Raw genomic sequence first — 23,843 nt, 5'->3', positions numbered from 1 at the left:
GAGCACCGGGGATCACTGTGGGTGGTAGTGCGGGAAGCACAGGGGATCACTGTGGGTGGTAGTGCGGGAAGCACCGGGGATCACTGTGGGTGGTAGTGCGGGAAGCACCGGGGATCACTGTTGGTGGTAGTGCGGGAAGCACCGGGGATCACTGTGGGTGGTAGTGCGGGAAGCACCGGGGATCACTGTGGGTGGTAGTGCGGGAAGCACCGGGGATCACTGTGGGTGGTAGTGCGGGAAGCACCGGGGATCACTGTGGGTGGTAGTGCGGGAAGCACCGGGGATCACTGTGGGTGGTAGTGCGGGAAGCACCGGGGATCACTGTGGGTGGTAGTGCGGGAAGCACCGGGGATCACTGTGGGTGCTAGTGCGGGAAGCACCGGGGATCAGTGTGGGTGGTACTGCGGGAGCACCGGGGACAAATTTGCAGACACGCTGAGTGAGTTACTAGAATAACGCAGTTTCCTATTTATGGGAGAATATATGTCCTACTCATAGCGAAGAATATTAGAGCAGACATAAGGCCCCCTGATCCCGCTGTGTACAGTATAATGACACCTGTATATTACTACAGGGAGCATGGACCAAGATATAAACATCTATGGGATTCTGTATATCTGAGCAGGGCAACAGGGAAACAATGACCTTGAAGCTTCCAGGCTCCCTCCATGTCCTGTGGAGAAAAGGTCAGAACAGACCACACGCCACCAAATCAGAACCACGATTCACAATGGCTGCTCGTTTCAAAATTATGAAGTTACCACAAAGTCAGTTTATGGTTTGTGGACAGGATAGAGTCATTACCAACAAGGCCAAGCGTCACCTTTGACAGATCAAGGAACACTTGCAAAAATATCTACAGATATCACAAAGCAAACACCAATATAATACACCCATGCAAATGACTGAGGATGGGCTGGAGAGAAGGCTAAAGGTCACACAAAACCAGCAAACAGGAAATAGAGCCACAGTTTGCACCTCTCCGGTATATAGAGTGTAGGACCATCGCCGGTCAGGACGTAGCACCACACAGCACTCTCCGATCAAAAACATATCACTACAGACACCCCTCGCCTACCGTATGACAGACCCATCTCACACCTGGATAATTACTCTGTTTTATGTCACATATTTGGTGGAAATGTTATGTAACTAAGAGAATAAAAAGCGGACAAATATTTGCAAACTTTTAATTATTAACCAACAATATTGACCCAGTTATGATCGCTGAACGTTTACAAAAAGAATGATGTGAAATATAGAAATTAAAATGATCTGCTTATGCTTAAAGTGATCATAAACTGAACTATCCCCCCCCCTGTGGGAGCACTGTGGGGAGTGGTAGTACATGCCGACAATCACAGACACCCTGGTGCATTCTTGCACTTTTACAAAGTGTACAAACAGGTTTCTGGAAATCAGTGGAGTTAAAAATAGAGCAAAGTCCACTTTCATTTCATTTTTAATTCTACAAGAAGAGCTGTATAACGCACAAGTGCAGGCTGTCCGTAACCCCTTCACGGCCTCGGCTAACCGTATCTAGCAGTGTATAACATTTTACTTATTTTTACGACTTTTTTTAAATCATTTTATTTTCAGGACAGATGGAGTTCTCTTTAATCAGTGTATCAGAATTAGATTTTATATAATATATATCATATTTTATTTTACAAATCTTGTAACAATGAAAACACAGCAATACGTTTTAAAAAAATAAATAAAATTAACTTTTTAAAACAAGAATCTGCCCACGTTTTCTGGACGCAATTCATACGGCCCAATTAAAATGCCCAACACTGTTTAGGGAATACTAAATACGTTACATTCTGGTGGGCATGTCATCTTTCAACCATTAGCCCAATTTCTTGACAATATCTTTAAACCTTTTTTTTTTTCACCCTTTTTTGTATGGATCCTTTATAATTGTTTAGGCCAAAAAAAACAAAGAAACAATGACACAATCCTTTAACAGAAACTAAAAAATGAATAGTCCTAATAAATAAAAGTTAACCCTCCAAAAAAAGGTATTATAAAACAGATCAACAAGAGAGGGAATAGGGGGGTAACAGACAAGCACCTCTGCAACTTAATATATCAAATATATTTCTAGGGAGGGAGGGGGAAATCACACTTCTTAAAAAAAAAAATGATCCCTACCAGTGAACACAGAATACGAAAATGATGAGAAATAAACAAAAACTAGAGAGGGGAGGGCTTGTTACCTCCTGGTAAGTTTGCACTCAAGTTAAAATTAACCTATGTGACCCAATGTTGGTACTCTCATTGATTTAGTCAGGGCTATTCTATTAGCCTTTACGTGGTTGAACACTTGCAACACATTTGTAAATATATTATATATTTATATTACTATTTAGAGGCAGGATTTTAGGACCTGTTGCTGGTTGGTAGATGAGTGTAGGGGAGGGGGGTTCTATATGTGTTGTTGGAGTGAATTGCCCCTCCCCGCACTTTCTGCTAAGCGATTGAGCAACTTTTTTCGTCTTTGTTAAAACCTAAATGACCGACGTACGTACTGCCTTTTGCAGTATATAGAGCAATAATGAGCTCACCATTGTACTTTCAGAGTCAGATGAAAAAAATCAGCCCCCCCAGCGATCGTCTTCTCATCCGCTCTGGGAATTGTCCCCCTAACAGACCTGTGATTCCTATGCAGCAGATACGCACCAAGAACTGGCTGGGCTGAGGGGCAGGGGCGCCATTCGTCCCCTGGGTCGGTCCCATAGTGGGCTACCTTGGGCTGGGTCATTGGCAGGGGCAAACGCAGGATTTGTAGAAAGGGGTTTCCACACCACGCCACCAGTGGGCGTGACCAGCATGCATGGGGGCGGTTATAATATTAGACAGTGCTTGGCTGCTCTCCAACTCTTCTTATCCCATAATATACATGGGTAATGCTGCATGTACTACTGTTAGGTGCACACAGCTCTCCCCTGTGTGAAAAGGGAGCAGGGTCCAGCCACCTCAATTATACAGTGCCCCAGGCTTGGAGGGAGGGGGGGGGGGGTTTCCCAGCACTAGAAACCCTCCCCCCCTCAGTTTGCCTATGATTGAGCTACCGAAATTTTTGTTCTGAATAGGCTACTTATTAAAAATAAATGAAACGATGAACTACAAATAGTACACAGATTATGTGCATAGAGAACTAGGTTCACTACTTTACTACACAATTGGACAAAATAAAAAAATAAATAAAGTGTAATTAAATCCTACACAATTAAATCTTCACACCTAAAGAGCATCTTCTATGAGCAAGATGACACAGCGTATGTCAGACAAACACGTTTAATGTCCGCCTATATTCTGTCCATGTACTTAGAAGCCTGAATCATTTTAATTAATTTCCCATTAAGGTTAAAAAAAAAAGTCTTTTTTTGCAACTTATCAGGCTGAAATCTGCCAGCTCCTCTCTAAGTATCAGAGTCCATAAAGGCGATAAAAGTCCTTGTAAAACTTTGCCCTGAGCCTATAAAAGCCTATCAGGGAGAGCTCTGCGTTACGTGCCTATCGCCAGTCACCTCGCACTGCAGCCTGTGTGTGCGAGTCAAAGCTTACGTGCCACCAGCCAATCACTGGCATATTGATTGTGGCACAGGGCGCCTGTCATTGGGCCGGAGACAGAGTCACAGGCGATTGCTAGGTGATGAGGAACACAGTCCCTGCAGTTGTCCCTCAGTCTGCACTCCAGTGACACAGGTAGGCAGCTGTCTGACACCGACAGAGATAAGGAATTCACTCCAGATTTTTGTTGCATCTGAGCTTTCTGTAGGAGGTAAATTAGACGCAAGATTAGACACTCAGCAGGTTATATATAGTTGCTATAACATGTTTAACCCTCACTTTTGCCATTACCTGCTGAGTATTTTGTTTAAGTGCACTGTAGGCTGTATAGATGAATAAGTTTTGCAGAGCTCAGTCCGTTGAGTCTACATCGGGCGCGGTGTCGTCTTGGAAGCCCCAGCTCCAGCGGTGACCCAATTAACCCCTCGGTTGCTGAAGAGACGAGCAATGCCACATGAGATGCAATCAGCAGTTTCCTTTCCCTTTCCATGAATGCAAAAGGTGTTGGCGAAATAGCTGTGGCTATTACCCTATTAGTACTGGGTGTGGCTTGGTGTCAGAGCGTGTGAGCTGAAGGATTTGTAATCGATCTTGTCTTACAGGTGTGGCAACACTACGGAGCAGCACACAGCACCCGAGGATCGAGCGCTGCGTGGCCCTGCAGGCAAAATAAACTCCAGAAGGGAACGGGATGAGCCTGTAGTGTGTATCAGGTGTAACAGCAACTCCATGTGGACTGTTCACTATTCCAGTGGAGATGCTGTTACTTTTGATGGGCACTTGCTGACCAGCCAGGAAGGAATCTTGAGAGTTTCAAGGTGGGTTCCAGCCCGGGTTCTTCAATCGTCACTCTCTGCCAATGTCAAAAAACATTCTGCAAAGATTTAAGTTTCCTCCGGACGGGACCAAATTATTATCTACTCATTCCGACGCGCCAGGATATCAGCACAACGCGTTCCGCAGACTTTTAATCAGATGGTAAAACAGGAAGATGACCTATGAATTGACAGCCACCTTGATAATAACGTGTCTGTCATTTCTGTAGGCCAATATTCTGATTACCGCACTTGCGCCACAGAATGGAAGATGCAACTTTGCCATTGGATCTGTACTATGTATATTGTATGGTTTTTTTTTAAAATGTATGCTATTATTATTTTTAAATATATACGAAACGTTGTATTATGGATACATGGTCAGTCGGGGAAGGCTTAGAATCTAATATCGAATATACTTTGTTGGACTCACAAAACTGTTACTTGCGTTTTAACACTTTTTCCTTTAACAGATAATGCATAAAGTACTATGTTTAACAGGAAAGTCTGTTTATAGATGTATTTTTATGTGGGTGCAGCTAAATTACGTCCACGTTTTTTTTGTGATAAGTTCATTTTAGAAAAAAAAATATTCTTTATTTACATCCATTGTTAAAAGTGCCTAGTTAAATAATATCATTCAGAGGTGCTTTGTGCTATTCTTTAAGCTTAAAGGCCTTTAAAATGTATTTTATTTAAATTTACTAAAATTATGTATTGATAACAATAAAAATAAAAAAATAACACATTTCTGACGATCTCTGTGTAAGTAACAAAGCATCCACACAGCAATCGACATTACTCCGTGAATATCAAGTTAAGATGAGTTTAGAAACTGTGAATTCCAGTCACAAGATAATATGAATAGTATAACTTCATTCAGACATAGCCAATCTCTAATTAAACCGACAATATTCGTCTCTCTCCAATGGGTGCTTACTTTGCCCCGATTGTTTATTTTGAAACTGGGATATAGAAACAGGTTCAGCAGGTTTATAAAGTCTGCCGACATATATTGTAGCGGACAAGTCAGTTTATCTATTGATCCAAGTAAGTGATTAATGATTTGTCAGGGATTTTCACAGAAATATGGCATCATGCAGTGAGGCACAATAATACAGTTCAGCAAAGAAATGTAGACGGGGCATTTGAGTGAAAACAATTAAATAAAAGTTAACCCTCATTACAGCCACAGTACAACCAATGCTGAGGTACTGATAATTACTTAGAAAATCTTAAAATCATGTGTTTTTTGTATTTTATTAATGTATACTTAGGAATCAGTTGTGTACCGTCCACACAGAAGTAACGGTTAGCACTACTTAACGTCAGTTTATGTACAGCATCAGCTCACCCTCCTTCTCCCTTATCTGGTTTAAGTTCCACTTAAGATGTGCACACAGCGATTTTGACTTTCGACGCCCTCATACAAATTACTGCTGTGTGCGCGGCACACGAAAGACCCACAATGATGCGCTCAAAACTAAAAGATCTTTCGGAAATGTCATTGTCTACGTTTGGTTATTTTAATCCCCCTGTACTTAAACACAATTGGACTGCTATGTATGTGGGCAGAACAATCGTGATTAAAATATCTAACTATTCTGCAGCCTTCTTGTCCCATTTATCATATAAATTCTGCACCTCCTTCTATGAAAAGACTGTTTGATTAGAATGTATGAGATTGTTAGATGTGTGAGTATTACAGAGACACTGTAACAATGGAGTCAGGACTGGAATGTTAAATATTAAGGAATAAGGTGTTCTTGGCTCAGTGGTTATAAAGAGCAAGAGAAAACAGGTTTAATATAATTCTAAGCATATTAACTGAAAGAATCTCAATGGTTAATTAGACGGGAGGCCGGGCCTCAGGCCACCCTAGGTTAATACGCTGGTAGCGCCAACTCGCCAGTATAATACGCAGTAGGTAAAAACAAACTCATCCTTAATTTAAAATCTATCTTCCTTCATGCCCGGTGGCTCAGTGGTTAGCACTTCTGCCTTACAGCAATGGGGTTAATGAGTTCACAATTCTCGACCATGGCCTTATCTGTGTGGAGTTTGTATGTTCTCCCTGTGTTAGCGTGGGTTTCCTCCAGGTGCTCCGGTTTCCTCCCACACTCCAAAAACATACTGGTAGGTTAATTGGCTGCTAACAAATTGACCCTAGTCTGTCTGTCTGTCTGTGTGTGTGTGTTAGGGAATTTAGACTGCAAGCTCCAATGGGACAAGGACTGATGTGAGTGAGTTCTCTGTACAGCGCTACGGAATCAGTGGCGCTATATAAATAAATGGTAATAATAATAAATAATAATGCCCCCCACCAATGATTATGTTCCTGTGTTTTTGAAACTCAGCTCCATTAAAAACAGCTATCACAGCAATCTCTGTCACGTATTTCATTTTCAAAATCAGACCGGAATAGCAGAACGGAGACATGAGCGATACTGAGGGTGAATATGCGCAGGGGGCTGTCACGGATGCGCCTGTCGCCACCAGTGTCTCTCCTACACTCTTATCCTCAAGCGCCCGCCCAAGGAAATACGTCAAGATTAAAACCTCACTACATTTTTATTTTTAACAACTATTCTCATATATTTTAAAATTAATTTCAGTTTATAGATCTCTCGGTCACAATTTTGCCCCCCCCCCCCTCCCACCCAAAGCCTGGTACCCTAGGCTGCAGCCTATTGGATAATCAGGCTCTGTGGGCAGTTTAATATGGAGCTGTACAGAGAACGTTCACTTCATATATTTTCTTTTCATAAATAAAAGAATCAGTGAAGCCCTATACCCTGAAACTGAAGTTCACTATTTCACGATACAATGGACAAAATAATATAGATTATAAGAGCAAAGGAGATAAATCCAGTAATACGGAACGTTGACAGAGACAAAATAATTAAGAACTTTGCCCAACAAAAAACTTATTGTTCTGAGAATGTCAGCACTGGTTGTGTGGTTTACAATATCAAATAACGTAAACATATTATATTGAAAAAAAAATTGGCAAACAGAAAACAAATTTGAATACGTGGAAAGAAAAAAAAAAAAAACAAAAAAAACAAGATCCGCTAACAAACTTTGTTGAACTTTGAGTCAGTGTTGTGCAATCACAGCTTGTCGCATACAACACCAGGCCATATTTTCTATAAATTCCATTCAGGTGACTGGTAATAAATCTTTACGGCTCAGCCAGTTACATCTAAACTGCGCCTCTTCCTCAGAAAATCAAATAACACGTCCGACCTTTACCCCTTACACAACACCTACAGTATTGTCTGTATCAGTGGTTCGCCCCTGGAGAATGGAGACATAGCCTCTAAAATCAAAGGTGAAAGGAAATGGCAAATAGGGTTTATCCGCCTGAAAGAGCAGTAAATATAAAACAACACCCTATAAATGTAATGGAGGTTAGTGAGGACGACAGGCCTTCCGTAGGGCGCAGATTCCATTGCGCTACATTCTATAAAGTCAAACTAAACTGGCTATATAAAAAATAGTTAGCGTACCATTTCAATTCATTAAAAAATATTGCATTTGCTATAGTTGAAGATGCTAAATAGTTAAGTATCCTCCCCCAATTATCACCACATATATACTGTTACAAGGCAATGCACCCCATTGAAAACGCAAGTCTCCCACAGTCCATGCATAATAATAATAAATAATATTTATTTGTATAGTCCTTTTCTCCCAGTAGGGCTCAAAGTGCAGCAAATTGAGGGCTTTATCAAACCGAACTCTACAAACCAGATTTATGATATAGTTACTATATCTGTGTGTGTGTATTAAACAATAATCTCCATTTGTGGCCATAGACCAAGATGCAGTGCTGCCCCCTAGTAGGAGGAGAGACATATTGCAGGTGGAAAAAAAAATCCCTTTAAACTTTTTCTTAAGGACTATGGGGGGAATGTGATAAAGAGATTTGCTGAAACCGCCATTCAAAATAAACAAATATATAAAGCTATTTTTGACAAATTTACCTATCAGTTAAAGGAAAATCTACCTTTTTAAAACCTATAAAAAAAAAAAAAAAAAAAAAAAAAAAGCCCCCATGGTAATTAAAAATTCACTGGATTCAGGCAGGTTCTTCCGGCATAAACCAGTGAGACTATAAGTAAATAAATAAGGGTTTGTGGATCAGGCAGGATAGTGAGAGCTCCAACTACAGGCGGCAGAGGGGGGGGGGGGAGTCATAGTTCAATTCTAAATCCCAGGGTGAAAAAAAAGCTGTCCGGTCACTGTGTGCTACATATAAAATCAGCCGGTGTTTTCCGACACGCGCAAAAGAGAAATCATTGTATCCCCCCTCTACAACATGGTTTGCCTATGAGCAAATTATTTTTGCTTTGCTGCTAACTCTAAATCCTGGAGCGGCCATACGAGGACCGGCTTTCCTAAAAGTTGGATGTCAGTAGTGCTGGCGTCAGACTTCTGTACATATAAACACAAATGTACACACAGATATCTCTTTGTATCACAAGACTCATTGTTTAAATGTAAATGTAACCATCTGTGATATATGCATCACCTCCTACAAGTAACTTGCTCCGTTTCAAATTGACCCTTGTATGCTATGTCTCCCCTTACTATAAAGTATTATCAGAAATCCCCTGAGATTTCCACAAGGTATATAAAAGCCTGAGGCATTGTGCTTTTATGTGATCAAAAATCCTTTGTGTGGTACAGTGGCAGAATATTATTCCCAATATATACACTGCTCAGCCGCTACATTAAAGCCAGTTGCCAGGTGGGGCCTCCATGGCTCGGACTTGTTTTTCCAGCACATCCCACAGATGCTCAATCAGATTGAGATCTGGGGAATTCGGAGGACAAGTCAGCACCTTGATCTCTTTTGTCATGATTCTCAAACCATTCCTGAACAACTTCTATAGTGAGGCAGAGCACATTATCCTGCTGGAAGAGGCCACTGCTATCAGGGAATACCGTTGCCATGAAGGGGTGTACATGCTTTCGGCGGTGGACAACAAGCTGCGATGAACTGTGTGTTCTGACACCTTTCTATCACAGCTAACTTAGTCTATCGCTCCTCATGTGCATCAATGAGCCTTGGGCACCCATGACCCCATCGTTGGTTCACTGGTTGTTCTTCCTTGGACCACTTTTGGTAGGTACTAACTACTGCATTCCGGGAACACCCTACAAGACCTGCCTTGTTTGGAGATGCTCTGACCCAGTCGCCATCACAATTTGGCCCTTTGTCAAAGTCGCTCAGATCCTTACACTTGCCCAATTTTCCTGCTTCCAACACATCAAGAACTGAATGTTCTCTTGCTGCCTAATATATCCCACCCCATTATAGGCGACATGATAACGAGATAATCAATGTTATTCCCTTCACTTGTCAGTGGTTATAAGGTTGTGGTTGATCAGTGTATATTACACATACATTACACAGAATTTGTCTATATCCAACAGAGCTTACAATCTATTCACGCAAAGGACAAATCAATCTCTCTCACCAGCTAAGTTAAAATAAGGGCATGGAAAAAAAAAACATAATAAAAAAACTTGCATCATATATATGATATATTGATTCTTACCAAGTTTACAAACAAATATAGAGATCAATGAGAAAGAAAATTAAAAGATGCACTGGAAAGGGCCCCAGTAATGTTAATACCACCCCCACTCGCCCCCCTAGCAGACATCTGCCCTCTGCAGTGGCAAGAGAATGAATCTGCTAGCTGGGTGGCAAGAGTAGAGCTCTTTAATCTGACCAATTCACTTCTCAATGCTATTACTGCTCCCAAGGCCTGGCACTCACAGGGGTGCTCAGATTAAGCTTTGAGATGTGTTAATAAATACCAGTTTCTAACACGCGAGGAATAAATACACAGTTTTGTTCACACATATAACAAGCGTTGTTTTTTTGTTGTGTGTACGAGCCCTCGGTGTGTCGTAAATGACAGCTCGACACGGAGCTGGAAATATCGAGCAGTCCAGCCCCAGAATCCCAGATTCACGCACCCAACCAAGGATGGAAGAACAGGTCAACAGGAAATAGGATATTGGATTTTTTAGGGGGTTCTTGAATTGTAAAAAAATAATGAAATCTGCATACCTGTTCAGGAGCGGCTCCCGGGTCTCCTTATGGTAAAATACGGGGATAGGGACACCCCAGCTCCGCTGTCTTGATATACACCAGTATGTCCGGCGGTCCAGCATCTCCAGCATCCGGCCGGCAGCCGACGCCGGGACAAACTTTACTTTCTTCAGAACTTCCTGAAGCAGAAAGTGAATGGAAGTCTTTATAACTTATCAAAAGTAACGGGTCTAACTGCACACAACATATTAACATTTACAGTAATATATATCTCTTCAGACTACAGCTGGGCAGTCGCTGGGATGGGCAGGAGGGGGCATTAGTGAGAACATTTACTAAGAAAGGAGTCCGAGTACGGCTGGTTGAACAGATTATTAGATTGTGACTTTAGCAGCTTGTACAATATACACAGAGATTAATATCAGTAAATAGAGACCAGTAGGAGCAGGGGAGGCAGAAAGATACCCTGGAGAGGTACATAAAGGTATGTGCCCAGCATATGGAATTCACCACTGCACACGCTAGAGGTAATTGTTATAGTAGAGATGCCCACATGACTGACACATGGACCTTGGTGAGAAAATCAACAGAACTTCTCTTCCTTAAGCAGATTTACATAAAAGAGCAAACAATGAAGCTACACACGAACCAGTGACATGACAGAGGTACGGCCCGGCTAGTATTCATGAGGCCCCGGCTAGCATTCATGAGGCCCCGGCTAGCATTCATGAGGCCCCGGCTAGCATTCAGGAGACCCCTAATAATAGGTACTGGCTCCTAGTGATTTCAACTCACGAAATGTCTGCCTCCGCTACCTGCAGATGACAGATCCCCTTTAATGGGAATTCAACCTATGTATACAACAGAAACCAGTGACATCACTGAGGTAACAGTTCCTGGCGATAGGCTATATCATCATTAAAGTGGACATGTCATCTGTACTGTGGAGGCGGCCATTTTGTGGACCTCACTGGCCCCTCTGTATACTCTGCATCCTGGTTCAACGTCCAAAATGGCTGCCACCACTGTGTGAAGGTGACAGGTACATTATCCAATATACATACTAAATATCTGTTATCAAGCAAACGTCGGCTGTCATAGATCTGTGAATGTTACAATGCGCTGTTCCATATTGTAGGACCTTTTATTGCGCCTGCAGTGTCAGGACCTTTACCTGAGCTTTGTCCTTTATGTTGGCGGTATTGACAAACCACTGCTTGCTGGCACGGATGATGATCGGCTTCTTGGTCCTCCAGTCATACGGGTAACTGTGCACAAAACTCTCCTCCTTTAACAGGTTCTTAGAACCCAGTAACATCTGTATGACTAAAGGGACAATAGAATACACGGGGTTATGCTGCAAACACGTCAAACGTTACGTGCTCACGTACAGGACAATCACACAAACCTTGATACTGCGCCAGGTATCATTAAATGTACACCATTACCAGTACATACAATCTTACACACATTACGCCTCATAATCCAGGTAGATTGCAGTAAATGACAGGAACGTACGGGGGGGCTCGGTCAACTTAAGAATCCAGGCCCTCCGTTAATAGTTAATTACTCTAGTGCTGCAATATTGTAGTTGAAACCAGACATTTAGCCTAAATTCAGCGTATGTGGCCCAAAAAACAGTCGTTCCCAACTGAACTTATTAGAAACCAGCAAACCTGTGTTTGCAGACCCATTCCAATGCGCCAAACAGGCCGCGGTCACGCTAGATGTGAACCGGCTGATTGGCGCTAAGAGGCTGCAGCGGTCGGTCACTTTATAAACGGGTACCAAGAAATTAGGATCAGCTGCCCCCTTCTCTATTCATCGCTGCGCTGAGTCACAAACCATTAATGGCCTTTATCAAGAAGTGTGTTTTTAAACTCTTTTATTCACTAAATAATTTGATTAAAAGTTAATAAACACAGCAGACATGTCATGCATTTTAATCATTTCGTGACAATGTCTTCAAAATATGTACTAAATAACAATGCGACGGGCCTTTTTTTTTAAGGTTAAAGAGCCCCGATACCAATATAATTAATTTTAAACAAGTATAGGGGACTGCGCTTCTTCCTGGGTCACTTACTGGATCGATTATGTCAATGTGACATAGTACAGACGGACACATTGCATTGTCCATCAGGATTCACCTATATTGAGACTAACCAGCAAGCACTGTACCAGTGTGATTTTGTGACAAAACAGACATGATATATTGGACTAAGTTAGCTGTTGAATTGGATGTATTGAGATATACAAGACATTTTTAGCACCATGAATATACATTATTTTGGTTATGTGCAGTCACAATTTTGTGAATGTTTTGTGTGTCTTGGAGCTTCCATAAGTATGTTTAATCCATTTTTATGGAGAGATGGAGATATAGAGATAGAGTGTCTAGGGTCAATTTTAATAGCGGCAAATTAACCGACTAGTATATTTTTGGAGTGTGAGAGGAAACCGGAGCACCCGGAGGAAACCCACGCAAACACGGGGAGAACATACAAACTCCACACAGATAAGGCCATGGGCGGGAATAGAACTCATAACCCCAGCGCCGCAGTCAATGAGCGCCTATTTCTATCTTTAATAATTAATTTTAACAATGATCTAGAGCTGCCGTCAGTGCATAATTACAATGAATACGGCAGCACGTACCAGCTTCATTTCCATCTTCAAGTACCGCTTTATTTTCCAGATCAGCCCCTGCTCCGGAGGTAAAGCAGCCCGCTTCATCCACCAGACAGTCCTTTAAAGGAAAAAAAAAAAACAATCACGCTGGATGAGAATAATCACTGTAAAATAAAGCCATTAAAGAAACGTTGCACAGAAAGATCACTCATTTTAAAGAAAGTATGCTTTGTAGAGCTCAAATTTTCAGAGTACAACATGGGTACTCCCATTTCTGAGTGACCTTCTTTGACAGTTTAGCAATCAAGTGCTCTACAATTTTTATATCGATTTGGAACACTGGATACAAAAAACACAAAGTGAGATAAGATGCCCTGCGTAAAATAATTCAGATTATTTACAAAACATCAACAAATAAATATGTGACGTAAACCCAACTAATGAACACGGTATAGAATGTATTCCCTTTAATTGAATCTCTGTAGTCTCATAATTTACCAGCAGGTGGTGCTGTCTGAGGTATAAAGTTATTTAAAGGTATATAAGCTCTACTCTCCTATCAGAGACCACACATATAGTTTGATGAAAGACAATAAACATTGCTGGAAACACAAAACATTGTGATACATTATGTTGCAGCAGAGAATATACAAGTCCACATATACTGACCACTGGTAACTTGTGATGAGAGGCCACGCTGTAATCTTCAATGCCGTGGGCAGGCGCGGTGTGTACCAGACCGGTGCCTTTTCCCATAGTCACATGATTGGCAGCCAGGAGAGCAGAGGAGCGCCCTGGTACCGTGGGGTGATCACAGACTCCGCTTTCCAGATCTGTTCCTGCAGTGCAAGGAAAGACCCATCCAATCAAGGTTTGTTCCAATAAGAGGCCAACATTCCAAATCAGCGCCACAGAGACGGCGGCTCATTCATCTCCAACGATCGTATGTGCAGACAAAGGCTCACTTCCAAACCACAAAATAACATGCACCCACACCGATTGTTTATTTGTGTAAAAATGTGCCTACTATGTCTACGCATTCCAAGGTGTGCCCCCTCCTTGGAAACACTACCCCCAAAATCAATCTGTACCTAGTTTTGCAGGGTCGTGGCTGGTCAAATATATTTGCATAGAGGAAACAGTAAAAACATTACAACAAAACTGTGCCGTTTTGGGTCAAGCTGAGCCAGACAGTTCATGATATGTTTAAATTGTCACATGTCTGATGGCAAAATCTGTACAAGCTCTGTATACAATCACCAACACCCACTAACTTGATGATGCCAACTACTAACTGCACCATTAACAAACAAGTAACGCAGACAAACAAAAAAACAAACAAACAGAGTCAGACATACAACACAACTTCACATCGGCCACGGGCTGGATCCCTTTAGTTATGGACTCACATTTAATGTAGATAAGTAAAATTAGTTCTTTCTCCAAAGTAAAAAGTTCATCCAACGGTTCTTACATTAACATAAATGATTAGCTTTAATTCCCTGAGGCATTCCGGTACCGCCAAGGCCACTAACTTGCTTCTAACAAATGTACCTTTAAATGTTGAAATGACCTCAAACTTGGTTCCCAGGGAAAGTGCGGTGGAATCAGCGCGGTCAGATGCCAGAATATACAGCTCTCCAGTGGTCGCACATTTCACTAAGGAATATCTGAAACCAAACCGGGAAACACTGAGTACACAACAGGTATAGTGCTCAAAAACTATTCAAGTTTTATGGAATGTGTGGATACATAAGAGAAGTACTAGACAACAGAGACATACGCTGTGTCCGGCATGTAACAGACAGCCTGGTTAGCTGGGATGGTCCATGGCTGGGTTGTCCAAACCAGGGCACTGATTGCTGTGGAGCTATCTGCAAATCAAACATATATTAATTATATTCTCATTAAGGGTTTCTGGAAGTCTATTAAAATACACCAAAAAAAAAAAAAAAAGTCTCATTCATATTTCCTCCAAGACTTCTCCTGCGCTGTTCCACTCTCTCTACCACTCTGCACCCTTCAAACTTTCCTATAATGCTGGGCACGCACTCTACAAACCAGTTCAGTGATGTGATCTCCTACTGACCGCATCAGTGCATAACACTTACTTGCAAAAACCAACCAAATCAAAATTCTCTCCATCCCTGAATTTTCCACCTAATCTCTCCATCTGTGTACCTCCAATGTTATACCTTTCCCACCTGTTAAAGAGTTTCTCCACACAATTATACCCAGTAGCTGGCAGCAGGGTCTGCGGGCTTCTCACTCTGCTCTGTTCCCACAGTAACCACGTGACATGTTGACAGTCCACGGACTCCACTGCACTGTAATCTGTTTAATATGACTGCACGTTATAGGAGAGGAGTCATGCGCTACAATACGCCGTCACATAATGTGCCTGTCGGGTCACAGTTTTGTCAACCTGTCAAATGGTTTCCATGTTGCTGTGAGCTGAGGGATATAAGACCCCAGAACTTGAACGGACTGGTAGAAAAATTATAATTAATGTAAATCTTTAAAGGGGGTAAAAAGCAAAGCACATCCGCATGGAGAGAACAATTGCTATTTAGCTACTACCACCCCTTTGTAACATTTTGGTGTGGTCCATCATCTGAAAATCCCACCGTTAGCGGATGTGAGCAACAGGACAGCTGAGCCACTTTTCACTATCAAAGGCGCTGGAGAAACGGAGAGGGGATGGGGAATCAAGTCTACTAGGATATGAATAAGGAAACAACAAACTAGGCAGGTGAAGAAGCCATTTACATCAGGCACCGATTTCACCCCACACCTCCCTTTCTGACTATTTGAATACCTAAAATCGGTTTCAGAGCCGACCGCTAACTGCTCTCCATATTAAAAACCATTTAGCACACAGCGGTACTCAACAGGGAGCTGTGGGGGTCGAGAGGGAGGGATTCTACCAAACTGCTACACAAGGGGGCAGATTGTGCGTGTCTGGGTGTATTACCCCAAAGTGGCCTTTTCAGTGCTAGAGAGACTCTTTACCAGCCAAGTCCTCATATCGCACATAGTTGCCGGCCCTTTAAGGCTGTCACAAGCAAAGGGGGTTCATTCCAGCCGGTCTGTTATACAGATTGTATCACTACATCTAATAATGTTCCCAAATATAGAGCAGTACAATCTATAAGGCATATATCTGGTACTATATAAATGGACAGCAATAATGGGGGGAAAAAAAGTCTTGGCAAATAAAATCAGGGCACTCAAAATAACAAGAGCGTTGGGTAAATCTATAAATGTTTTCATGCATGCACTATAGCTAGCGTTATATTCACCACTGCGCTCTATAGAAATGCTCTATTCGCAGGCAGAGCGATTGAGAAGATCAGAATCCGTAGCTCAACCCAACCAGGGAATTTTCAACCATAAGAAACTTATTTCTAATGAACAAATATCTGTTACGTTTAATATTAAATTGTACGCAAGACGGACGATAATTTGTTTTTAGTAAAATAGGAAGCACTGTGCCACTTAGACGTTACCTATTACTGAGGCCAGCTTGGGAGGAGGGGTCTGCAGAGGAAACTTTGCATAGATGGAGCGGCTGACGTGTTGCTGGTTATATTCTAGCTCCGCCTCCGCCAGGGCTGTCCTATGAAGCAGGTGGATAAAAGGGTCAAATCAATAAGAGGGCGATACTTCAATATATAACAAGTCTCACACAGCTAATTATCTGGACTATTGTATCACTTGTCTCGCTGACCGATAAATAATTCCTAACAATTCATTATAATGCAAGGAGACCATTATAGCTGACCAACATACAGAAACAAATAATCAAGCGCAGACTGAGTCTGTTAGAGTATATTAAAAGCTGTATAGAACACTAATGAAAAATAATATGCATTAAAAACCAACAGAGTAAACTATTTAATATTTAAATTAAAAAAAAACGTGAATTTAGGCTGCCGTTAATATAAAAGACCACGGATATGTCTTCAAAACATAAAAAACACTACAAAACTAAAAGATATGACAGCGTTCTAAAACACCCGTTAAACAATTACATACAGATGGCAGAATCGGAAGCCACAAACACTTGAGATGTTTCACAAATACATTTATTCACAATAAAAACACATAATGTAAACTAAACTCAGGAAGACATAAAGTAAAAATAACATTAGAGATGCTATTCCAAAATTAACCAATAAATCTAGACCGAACACAGATATATTTAAAAATATCAGTACTAATTGAAAGTCTGGTTATTAATTCAGTGTTCACAACAATGCACCTTTTGAATATGATCAGGGGTACACAATGACAAGCTTCTTATTCTTTTCCTACTTTAGATGTTCAAGCTTTATACACACACATTCCCCCATCATAAGGGGATGGAAGCAATACGACACGGTCTCAAGATCCTGGGGTCTCGGAGAGACTACAGGGATATATATGGGATTCAATCACATTTACGCTGACAATTAGTTTTTGCTTGACACGTCTTTTTATTTGCAAATTCTTGGGACGGCCATCAGCACCAGGTGCGCCCCGACTTTCCCTAATTTATATATGGGCCTATTTGAGGAGGAATATCTATGGAACGGTCCATTCTGGGCAAACCTGGTGCTGTATAGCCTGTATATAGAGGATTTATTTATTATTTGGGATGAGGGTGCACTTTTGGCTCAGGAATTTGTTTCTTTTTTTGAATAAGAACGATGACAATCTAAAATTCACTCACAACTTTAGTAGTTTACAGATTAATTTCCTGGATCGTACTCTTTCGGTGCAGGGCACCAAGATCATTTTTAAAAACTATAAAAAAAACAGTGGACAGCTGTAATACAACAACATCCAAATTGCGTTCCTCCTCTGTACACAATTCATATTAAAAACAAGGAATGACTTCAAAAAGTGAGACAATGTTTCAATAAATAGGAACAAATCAGATCCAACATGTACTCCGAGATACAGTATTGTGTTTACACCACACATTGTTGTATCATATCGTCTAATGACATACAATGCAAGATCTGGAGAGTTGCACACAGCAATTGCCAGCGAGTTAAATTACCCATATACAGAACCTATTTGTGTAGTCAGCTGATGACTGCAAATTATGGCAGACCGTTGTCATCAGTTGAACTGCAATGATATAAGGGTTTGGATAAGAAGTAGCCAGGATCAATGTAAGAGACATTTCTAACCTTGTTGACGGGGACCAAAATACAGGTCTGTAATCCTGGTAAATGTGACCCTACAAAACAGACATTAGAACATATTTAATACCCTTTTGCAAGTTAATTTTATTGCATTTTCTGTACATTAACAGTATCATATGCAAGTTGCACAAGCTATCCAATTGGTAACTTTCTCATATATGATGCTATGGAAAAAGATTAGATGAAAATCTGATTGAAAAGTTTATTGTGGTATTTTCCTATTTTATTTTTTCACTTTTTTGTAATAATTTTTCAACCTTATTTTTAAATATTTTTCCATTATTTTTATTTTCATTCTCATGTACTGACACAAGATGGCGCTATACCTCCGGTATCTCTCCCATACAAACATACAGTAGATTCTTATTTCTGGAGTTCTTTTTGAATACATGTCAAGAATCATGTGTTTAGGTTTTAATAGCTTTTCAGCACTGTTGAATTGTTCTGCTTTTAGACACATTTTAAAATCATGTTCATACTGAAGGAATTATTAAAGTAACGCTGTGATACAAATCAGCCAAGTGGATTCAATAACTTAATGTTATAATCTCCAATTAGTAAATTTTAATCACTGTAAATTGAACTGTGATTTTAAGACAGCAATAAGCTTTTTGTGATGAGTATATTAAGTATCCTTGTTACCAATAAATACAAAACAATAGCATGCAAATTAATATAATAACATTTTAAAGAATGAATAAGTATATTTTTTACTACTATTGTTTCTGAGCACTGGTTGACTGACACACTTTAAACATGAGGTGTGTTTTTCTTTAACATTATTCACTGTGACAGATTATAAGAAGAAGCATGGGCTCTACAATTTTCTCCTTGGTCTGTGTTTTCAGGCAGCTATTAATAATTTATAGTTCATTTACAGTGTCATGTGACTACCATGGCAACCACAGTCGCATGAATTAGTGAGCAGAGAGGTTTTGGAGTTTCCCTTCGAGCTGCACTGTAAAATTCTCCCTCCCCTTCTTCCCCCCCTCTGCCATCACACGGCATGCTGAGAGCCTGTGAATGTGACTGGCAGCCATACCTGTCCACCCTCCAGAGAGATTTTGAAAAAGAGACAGATAAGAAAAATGACAAACATGCTTACTGTTCCTTTAACTGGGTCAATCGTAACGGACTTTTCATGTGATATAAATAAAAAATAAATCTACCCTAAGTTTAGATTTGTAGTGATATTGCTACAGGATTCCTATCAAGCATATGAAAACCAGAAGACATGCACACAAACATTACCATGATAATATGAATTAGAACTCTGTACCTTTTCATGCATTTTGTAGAAAACATCGAGTTGCTTTGCCTCATACTTCTTATCAAAGGTGTAATAGCAGTTCTCCCAGTCTGCCATTATTCCCCAGCGAATGAATGAGGCTTTCTGCTTCTCAATGGCTTTTTCTGCAAACGCCCTGGCTAAATAAGAGTACACATATCAAAGTTCACTGCACCATAATAAGGGATTTTCATACTTCACACACACAAAATGTGTGCAATCCATTATTATAGAAAGTTTCAAACGGTTATATACCTTTCTTTTTTAACTCGTTATATTTCAATATATGATAGGTACAAACTGTGTATATGCACATAAATATGATGTACACTTCTCTTATGAATAGTAGAAATTTAAGACTAGTGTTTTCTTCTCCGCTATTTAAATGAAAATCAAATAATTAAACCAAAGTAAAGAGCAGATTTATAAAAACAATACATGGATTATTTTATTAAATAAAATCACTATTTTACATAAACAGATCCAATTTCATATTGAATACATGTGGCGGTTAATAAACAGAATACAGATAAGAGGATTAGTCCAATTACATGCACTGCACCATTATCAACAACAGTGTAAACAGCAGATTGCGAAATACCTTTGGCTAGAATGAACCATATTTGCGGTCATTACTAGTGCATTACGATTTCTTATGGGAAGCATAATACATCAAAGCACAACTTTCAATAATCCATGTTTGAAGAAACCGCTCTACAAATTTGTAATCAGTGGAAGCAGACAAATGAAATGTGTCATCAATAAATACCAGTCCCATAAGAAAGCTATAGAGATAATGTACCTTCCCAAGGAATCTATATAATATAATCATGTTTCCTATGCATATATACAGACAATTATACCATAAGGGGACTTCTCATATCTCTGCTATTTTTTTTTTGGAAGAGCATTGTACCATTTTGAACACAGAGAAATAAAAAACAGTTGTTGCACACTTTTTCCAGTGATGTCACAGAGAAAGGGGGTAGGTTGAGATTCGGTAAGGGAAAATGTTTAATAGTAATGAAATTATTTTAGAAATTGTCAGTTCTTAGGGCTCAGGCTACTACTGATGAGCTGACCATACCTTCTAGACTTTCCCGGGTGCGAGATTATGAAAAGAGTATGTGAGTGTATTATGAATATTTCTGTGTTTGTTTCTGTTTTATTTATTTTTTTAAAACATTTTGCATTTATATTTCTGTATGCCAATTTGTTATCACCATTTTTTTCCAATAAGCATTTTGGCTTTCTGCCATGTTAAACTCCATTTACTGACGTTCTGTCTTTGAATTCACGAGTTAGATAGGCTTGACTTTCAGAACACTACATTTATGCAGGGAATTCTTAGTTTACAGTATCAGATTAATTTAGGTTGTACTTGTATTTTGGGATAGGTCAAAGAGTCACGGAAGAGTGTCAGATATAATTTTGAGTCGTTTAGTCATTTTAGACAAACCAGGTGGTTTTATGTTGATTAACCCTTTCATACTGCTGATATGCTTACAGAGTTAGGTCTTGTTGTGACAACAGCACATAAGACATTATGTCGATATTACACAAGATGTTCTATTGATTTATCCTATACAATCCGCTGCTCATATTACAAGACCTGATCAAGGTGCACAGTACATAACCGGACTAATCCTTTTATATGTAGAATTCTATTTATTAACCGTTACATGTATGCAATATAAAATTGGGTCTGTTGGACTCACTCAAACGTGATCTGGAGAAATGGGATAAGCTATATATTTCTTGGCTCGGACGCATGGCGGCGGTAAAAATGAACCTCTTGCCACAAATTCTTTATTTTGTTTCAAACCCTACCCGTTTGTGTACCCTCTCTTGCGCTACAGAGCCTCCAAAAGCAAATCACTAGATTTGTTTGGGCAGGCAAGCGACCCCAAGTAAGGGCCTGCACGCTCTTCCGACGAAATTCAGAAGGAGGGGTGGGCCTCCCAAACATCTCCAAATACTATAATGCTGCACACTTGACCCAGCTAGTTTTATTTCACTCTCCACCCTCCACTAGGCTCTGGGTAGACATCGAGGCTACCTTTTTGCAATTACTCTCGCCCTATACATTACTTTGGATTTCAATCAAACATAGACCGCCACTCCCGTTACTCTTATCCACCACCCTTTTCTCCCTCCAGATGTGGGACTACTGTACTCGCACGTGGAACAATCCAGATTTTCCACCAGGACAACAACACTCCTCTTTTCACCACTGGTCCCGACGAGGTCTAAGATTCATTACTGACATAGCGCCCATGCGGATATTCCTCGAATATGCTGACTTACAAAGACGATATGACATTCCCCATGACCGTTTCTATCAATACCTTCAATTGAGACACTTATATCAATCGATCCCAACGCTTAAGCTTATATACCAGCTCACACCTTTAGAAACTTTCTGCAGACGTAAATCCCTCCCTACTTTTTACAGTATCATGGTGGCATTGCGTCAACCTGCCAAAGATCGCTATGAGCTGAAGTGGGAAGAAGACCTTGGTGTGGAACTAGTGGTAGAAGAGTGGGCTAAGATCAGGTCACGAGTCGCTAAGAGCTCTATCTGTGTCCGTACTAAAGAGAACTCGTATAAGCTCTTATATAGATGGTATTTAGTCCCAACCCACTTGAAAGCCATGTATCCTGACTCCTCTAGTCAATGCTGGAGACTCTGTGAGCAGGAAGGCTCATTCAAACATATTTGGTGGTCCTGTCCGAGACTTGTGGAATTCTGGCGGAAAATTCACAATTTAATTGATAGAGTCACCGCAGTAAAACTCCCCCCCTGCCCCTCATACTCACTATTGCATAGGCCTGTACCGGACGTTAACAAATATACAATGGCGCTTATAGGCCATATACTTATAGCAGCTAAATGCGCAATAGCAGCAAATTGGAAACACCCAGAATCCCCATCGCTGCCTGAAATTATCAACAGAATATGGCAGACATATAGTTGTGAACACATTACAAGCATTCTCAATGTCCCAATAAATTTCGTGCAATTTGGGATCCTTGGCTCGCCTCCTGTGGGACAGAACAGCAAAGACCGGATCAGAATGGAGACTAATGTCCACAGCGTCAGAAGACGCTCAATATATGGTATGTACCTATATTACATTTAGATGCCAAGTCAGGTGTCCCTTCTCCCTCCCCCTCTTACCATACTAACATTTTTTCCTTCCCCTTCCCTTTTCCCTCCCTCCCTCTGTCCCCTGCTCTTTCTTTTCTTTCCCTTTCTCGGTTTTTATTTTTATTGATAAAGTTCACATTGTTTTTCTACTTCGCAATGTACTTGTTGTTTGACCAATGTAACTTAACCTTTACACTGTTTTTGAAAAATTGAAAAATCTCCCTAATAAAATATGTTTAAAAAAAATAAAAATTGGGTCTGTTGTGGAAAATAGTGATTTCTAAGTTCATTTAATAATAGTGTTTTGTTTTTTTAAACTCATTTCCCCATTCACTCCTAAAACTCTATCTACCAACTATAAGTATCCCACTTTCTACACCTCCAGCGGTCCCTTTAAGTGTAACGGCGTTGCCATTTCAATTAGCAATAAATGTTCAAATTTGAAAAGAAAGTTGTAGACGCAAATACTTTAATACTAGTAGGGAAAAACACACAGCTAACGCTAACATTCTGAATCCTTTCCTCCCTTACTTATGCCTTAAAGCCTCCTCTCATTTAGCCACAAGGTAGGCGTATCTGCGTAGTATTAAAGTCTTATGACCCCGCTGAAGAACATAAGCTAGCTATGCAAAGAAATTGGAAATCAGATTTACTAGTATCTTTCACAAATGAGGACTTGAGAAAACATTTTTCAGAATATGTTCAAGATGTCCAAATGCTTAAATCAGGGGTGTCCAACCTTTTAGCTTCCCTGGGCCACATTGGAAGACGACGAGTTGGTTTGGGCCGCACATAAAATACACTAACACTAACGATAGCTGATCATCGAAAAAAACCATAGAAAACATAGTTAACATATTAAACTTACTTGGAAATGAAGTTAGTAAGAGTTAGGAAACCTGAATCATGATTAAAGCAGTAGTCACATTACCAGCTACAATTTAACTTACCTGCATCTGTCCCTTAGTGGGGTTCGGGGAATTAAATGCCAAAAACTTTTTTTTCCTCTCTTTCTGCACCCATGAATCATTTTTTTTATTGATCAGTTTGAAATGGTCACCGATATAGGTAGCATCAGGAGGACTAATAGAAATCTACAGAGATTTAATGA

General features: G+C 40.4%; 1 protein-coding gene across 1 annotated transcript in view; it reads right to left on the bottom strand.

The window, feature by feature from the left end:
• IARS2 (isoleucyl-tRNA synthetase 2, mitochondrial) overlaps positions 1-23,843 on the bottom strand; it is a 67,778-nt gene that overhangs the window by 40,124 nt on the left and 3,811 nt on the right. Inside the window, exons 4-12 of the mRNA XM_075204272.1 lie at positions 19,573-19,721; positions 18,279-18,328; positions 16,608-16,717; positions 14,882-14,972; positions 14,653-14,768; positions 13,768-13,937; positions 13,126-13,216; positions 11,642-11,793; positions 10,486-10,646 (exon numbers count right to left, since the gene is read on the bottom strand). Of these exons, the coding sequence (XP_075060373.1) occupies positions 10,486-10,646; positions 11,642-11,793; positions 13,126-13,216; positions 13,768-13,937; positions 14,653-14,768; positions 14,882-14,972; positions 16,608-16,717; positions 18,279-18,328; positions 19,573-19,721 (1,090 nt within the window). The remainder of the gene's footprint in view (positions 1-10,485; positions 10,647-11,641; positions 11,794-13,125; positions 13,217-13,767; positions 13,938-14,652; positions 14,769-14,881; positions 14,973-16,607; positions 16,718-18,278; positions 18,329-19,572; positions 19,722-23,843) is intronic.

Source organism: Mixophyes fleayi, chromosome 3 (genome assembly GCF_038048845.1).
Source record: "Mixophyes fleayi isolate aMixFle1 chromosome 3, aMixFle1.hap1, whole genome shotgun sequence".
NCBI classification, from domain to species: Eukaryota; Metazoa; Chordata; class Amphibia; order Anura; family Limnodynastidae; genus Mixophyes; species Mixophyes fleayi.
The sequence above is the reverse complement of the archived record's forward strand: the minus strand, read 5'-3'. Positions and strand labels throughout refer to the sequence as shown.